This window comes from Sinocyclocheilus rhinocerous, unplaced genomic scaffold (assembly GCF_001515625.1).
Source record: "Sinocyclocheilus rhinocerous isolate Xijiao unplaced genomic scaffold, SAMN03320098_v1.1 scaffold247, whole genome shotgun sequence".
Taxonomy (NCBI): domain Eukaryota; kingdom Metazoa; phylum Chordata; class Actinopteri; order Cypriniformes; family Cyprinidae; genus Sinocyclocheilus; species Sinocyclocheilus rhinocerous.
In genome coordinates, this window is record NW_015662919.1 from 314,340 (window position 1) to 319,501 (window position 5,162).

At 41.2% G+C, this 5,162-nt stretch overlaps 1 protein-coding gene across 2 annotated transcripts in view; it reads left to right on the forward strand.

Moving 5' to 3' along the window:
- Nucleotides 1-1,471: 1,471 nt before the first annotated feature.
- pkz (protein kinase containing Z-DNA binding domains) overlaps nucleotides 1,472-5,162 on the forward strand; it is an 11,408-nt gene continuing 7,717 nt past the window's right edge. For both annotated transcript variants that reach the window (XM_016538438.1, XM_016538439.1), the window contains exons 1-5: nucleotides 1,472-2,134; nucleotides 2,245-2,277; nucleotides 2,437-2,556; nucleotides 3,665-3,787; nucleotides 3,866-3,976. In XM_016538438.1, the coding sequence (XP_016393924.1) occupies nucleotides 1,734-2,134; nucleotides 2,245-2,277; nucleotides 2,437-2,556; nucleotides 3,665-3,787; nucleotides 3,866-3,976 (788 nt within the window). In that variant the 5' untranslated portion in view covers nucleotides 1,472-1,733. The remainder of the gene's footprint in view (nucleotides 2,135-2,244; nucleotides 2,278-2,436; nucleotides 2,557-3,664; nucleotides 3,788-3,865; nucleotides 3,977-5,162) is intronic.

The window sequence follows — 5,162 nt, forward strand, 5'->3', positions numbered from 1 at the left end:
AATCATGCCCCGAACCTGAGTCAGCAGGTCGTGTCTGAGGAGAACCTCCCAAGGGGGCCGGCTAACAGACTGACCAATTCTGAGAATCACGTACGAGTGGGCCAAAACGGCACCACCAACAACAGATGTTCACTCTGACCAACCTTACACTGAACAGAATCGTTTGGGAGCAAACGGGTCGACGGGAAGGCATAAGACTGGTCCTGCTCCATTCTTGGGCTAGAACATCCACACCCAGAGGCGACGGAGGAGACAAGGAAACCAGAGCGGGCAATGCGCATGCTCTAAGCAAACAAATCCACTTCCGCTCGGCCAAACCTCTGCCATATGAGACTCACCACCTGAGGGTGCAATCTCCATTCTCCAGCCTCCAAACTCTGTCTCAAGAGTAAGTCCACTCCTGAGTTCAGGTGACCCGGGACATGAACTGCTCTGATCGACTGGAACCTGGTTTGCGTCCAAAGAAGAACACGTCTCACCAACCTGCACAGGGGGAACCATACGACAGCCTGATCCTCCCTCATGAGGCCCCGAGACACCTGAGTTGCGGGAAAAACCTCTGAAACAGGAACGGATACTAAAATCAGGCATGCCAGCACCAACCACAGAGTGGGGACTTGGATGTCAACATAGACCCTGCACCAATGGCTTTAGGGCTATCCTCTCGATCTCCAAAGCTAAGGCGCGGAGAACGGTCAAAATCAGTCCGAAACGCAACAAGCAGCGGAACAGCTGATAGAGGCAAACACACTTGTTTTGCCAAATGTGTGTTGCAAAACTCCACAGAGCCAGCTCATAGCACAGAGTCCACTATTTGTTCCAGCTCAAAACAGCAGTGGAGCTGAAAGAATAATAATTATTAGCAGCCGAAAGAATCGATTACGAGCTTCCAGAGCGGGAATCAGATTTGACTAACCACCTGACTCACGAGGCGTTCTTCTGATGGGGATTAATTCCGTTCTCTCACTCTCTGTACACTCGGGCTCATCGCCGTCACCCCAAGCGTCGAGCTCGTGCGGCGCCTCGGCAACCGCAGAACTGGAACAGCGGGGGTTGAACGACCATCTCTCCTTCCTCAGAAAGAGAGCGAGTCCAGAGCGCAACTTACTCACAAACACAGATATCACGGATACAACAATAGATAAAGGCCACAAAGCGGTCTTCCTACCTGTTTCCTCGTGAGTCCGTGTAGCATCCATACATACCGGAAAACTCATTGTGTCCGCCTTAGAGGAGTAAACTGCTCTATATAAATAGATGGCTTAGAACACAAGAATCTCTTTCCAACGGGCAACAGATGATTCGCTTCCTGAAGGAATTAAAATCTGATGAAATTTTTATGCACAGCAGGCATATATGAGCATACGTGACGTATGCTCGGGGCGGTGCTAAGCACTATTGGCCAATAAATTGGCATGATGGTATAAGGGCTTCAGACATTCGTCACACCGGAGGTATTCTCATAGCGATGACGTCATCGCAGCATTGAAGTGAACCTATGAGAGGGAACCGAGGTTACGTATGTAACCGGAGACGTTATAACATGTCGGGAAGTTTTACCGCTGAGGAAAGCGAGTGTGAATCGAAACAGAAAGTTAAAGAACGCTGGTTTAAATACCGACGCGGAACTCTGAGACTACCGGTCAGACCGGTCAGACCGACAAGAGAGAGAGTAGAAGACATCAATCTGACAGCATCTGTAACTGCATTAAAAACCTTTGGACAGAAGCAAAATGTCTGGAGACACTGAAATAGAGAAAAAGATTTGTGACTTCTTGAGGCGAAACGGCAAAAGCAACGCGTTGAAAATTGCGGAAGAAATCGGACTAGATGAATGCATCGTGAACAAACATTTGTACAGCCTACAGAAATCAAATCAAGTGTCAGGAACTAACGAGACGCCTCCAGTTTGGGATCTTCTGGAGAAGACGAGTGAGATCAAAGAGACACTCAGACTAGAGCAAAAGCCTCAGACGACAAGAGACACAAGTGAGGAGAAACCTGTGGAGGATCTGCTGAGATCAGGAGCTTTGAAAGCCCATCAGATCGCCAGAGAACTGGGACAGTCGAGACAAGGCCTCAAGGTGTGGACTCAGAATAAGGAGTGGAGCGAGGAAAGTTCCAGCCAAGAGAGGTTTGTGTTATGTCATTAAAAATACTTACAACTGTGATTTATAATGAGTATTTGCATTTAGTGTGCCAGAATTTTGGATAATAATTTAAAAAGGATTTGTTTTTGATTAGTTCCAGTGATCATGCACTCGACTCAATTTCAGGGTAAGCATACTGGACCTGACAGTCTTGTGTCTTGTTTAATTAATTCAGATATAACAAAGAGAAATGTTTTAAATTAATGTTTTGTTAAAGGATAATGCATAATGATGTTCTGCTGTATATTGCTTTCTGACATGTATGTACTGTGTGTATCATCTATAGATTGTCTCATAGCTTTGATGTGATTGCAAAGCTTGGCCAGGGAGGCTTTGGCTGCGTTTATAAAGTAAAACATAAATATGACGGCAAGATCTACGCTGTAAAGAGGGTGATCTTAACCAGGTAAGTTTATACATGTCATAAAGTCATATCTAGTTTTAAAAAGAACAGTTGTAATGATTATGTGGCACAAAAAGAATTTAATTCATTAAATAATTCATTTATTCATTCATTCATTTTAGTTCCTTTGTTCATTAATTCATTGTTTTTATTTATTTGAGTTTATTTGTTCTTCATTCAATTATTAATTCATTAATTCATTCAATAATACATTTATTCATACATTTTAGTTCCTTTATTTGTTCATTCATTCATTCATTGCTTTTATTTACTTGTTTGTTTGTTCTTCATTCAGTTATTAATTCATTCATTCATTTATTCATTCATTTTAGTTACTTCCTTTGTTTGTTCATTCATTAATTCATTCATTCATTGTTTTTATTTATTTGTTTTTGTTCTTCATTCAATTATTAGTTAATTCATTCATTCATTCAATAATTCATTTATTCATTTATTCATTTAATAATTTTAGTTCCTTCCTTTGTTCATTCATTCATTCATTGTTTTTATTTATTCGTTTGTTTGTTCTTCATTCAATTATTTATTAATTCATTCGTTCATTCATTAATTCATTCATTTATTCATTCATTTTAGTTACTTCCTTTGTTTGTTCATTCATTCATTCATTCATTCATTGTTTTTATTTATTTGTTTTTGTTCTTCATTCAATTATTAGTTAATTCATTCATTCATTCATTCAATAATTCATTTATTCATTTATTCATTTAATAATTTTAGTTCCTTCCTTTGTTCATTCATTCATTAATTGTTTTTATTTATTCGTTTGTTTGTTCTTCATTCAATTATTTATTAATTCATTCGTTCATTCATTTTACTTCCATCCTTTCTTTGTTCGTTCATTCATTCATTAATTGTTTTTATTTGTTTGTTCTTCATTCAATTATTAATTAATTAATTAATTCATTCATTCATTATTTATTTGATATTTAATTATTAGTGATCGTTTTATTTCATTCATGCATTATTTTTATTTATTCATTATTTTTATATATTTATTTATTTATTTATTCATTAATTCAATTATTTATTTATTTATTCATTCATTCATTATTTTTGTTTATTAATGTATTCATTCATTGCTTTAAAACAGGAAAGCTGATTCTGAGGTGAAGGCACTGGCCCATCTAGATCACGCAAACATAGTGCATTACATTACATGCTGGCCAGCTTCTGACAACTGGATGTCAAACCAAGAAAGAAACCAAGTGTCCAAGTAAGCAGGTCTCCAGCACTTTTGATAAAACATTCAGTGCTTCTCAACAGTGACGGTGAGTCTCTGTTTTATGTTCAGCACACCAGGTTCTTCATCAGATGTAGTGACCTTTGAGAGAGCCAGCAGTGGAGAGAGGGATGATGATGATGATGATGACACATCAGAAATGGAAAGTCTGGGTATGAAAGGGTATGTCCAGCATTCTTCTTACAAGACACTTGTTTATTTTGCTCTTATATTTGCTCCTTTTTGGGTAAACTAGTATTACAGTGTGTCAGCTGGTCAGGGGTTTAATTCCCAGTAAATGCATCTACTGATAAATGTCGCTCTAATGTACTTTAAGTCTCTTTGGATAAAAGTGTCTGCCAAATGCATGGTTGTGAATGTAACTGTGTCTGTTCTCAGATCAGCATCTGCTGCTGTGCCCTCAGGAAACAACAGAACTGACAGTTTAGACTCTTCAAATCAGGGAGTTTATTTGTTTGATTGAATTGGATGACATGACAACTGCATCAAAGGGCTCATATAATAAGGAATCAAATTTTCCATGCTCTTTAATAAATAACATATTTAAATTTTACTGTAACTGGTCCTATTTAAATTGATCCAAAACCGTTCATCTGTTGAAACCAAACTACTGCTCTGCATTTGCTTCTGACAAATAACAGTGTTGCAAATGAGTTGAGTTTTTTTTTGTTTGTTTTTAATCCCTGTGCATTTCAGTCTTTGAGTTCCCTTTCAGTCGGTCACTCCGAGTCACGTCTGTGACCGACAAATTGGGATCTTGCTTAGAGAGACCAATCCACTTCGAGTGTAAACTAAACGAGCCAATGCACATTGGCATGCGATGATTGCGTCCAGCTGCCGCTGATCACAGCGTGAGCATAAAAAGGCAGCCGGTGCAACGCATACCAGCTTCGGAGCCGAGCGACAACATCGTTCTGCTCCTACCAAACTGCTTCCCCGGCGGGCAGCTGCTGCCTCCACCCGTCCGCCGGCCGCAGCGCTCCCCTGTGTCCGCCCCTGCTCCCGCGCCGCATCCGCAAGCAGCGCCGTGGAGCTGGGCGTAGGCAGGCCGCTCCACCCGTCCAGGCCCCCGTCAAACCTGGCGGTGAGCGAAAGAGCAAAAGGCCCCGGGACGGGTGACCCAGAGAGGGAGGAAGCTGCTCTTTGGGGGATGGTGAAGGGAATCTGGAAAATCTCGACGAGAGAGTGGGTTTCTCTGTCCCTGGGTCCCAGGAGGGCACGGAGAGTCGCGGACGGACCACACTCATCCTCTCCATCGCCAGCAGGCAGCAGCGGGTGGTTCAAGAGCGTTAACAAAGGCCCTACTCACGCACCCTCTGCCAAACTGTGGAACCAGGTAAGCGTTGCA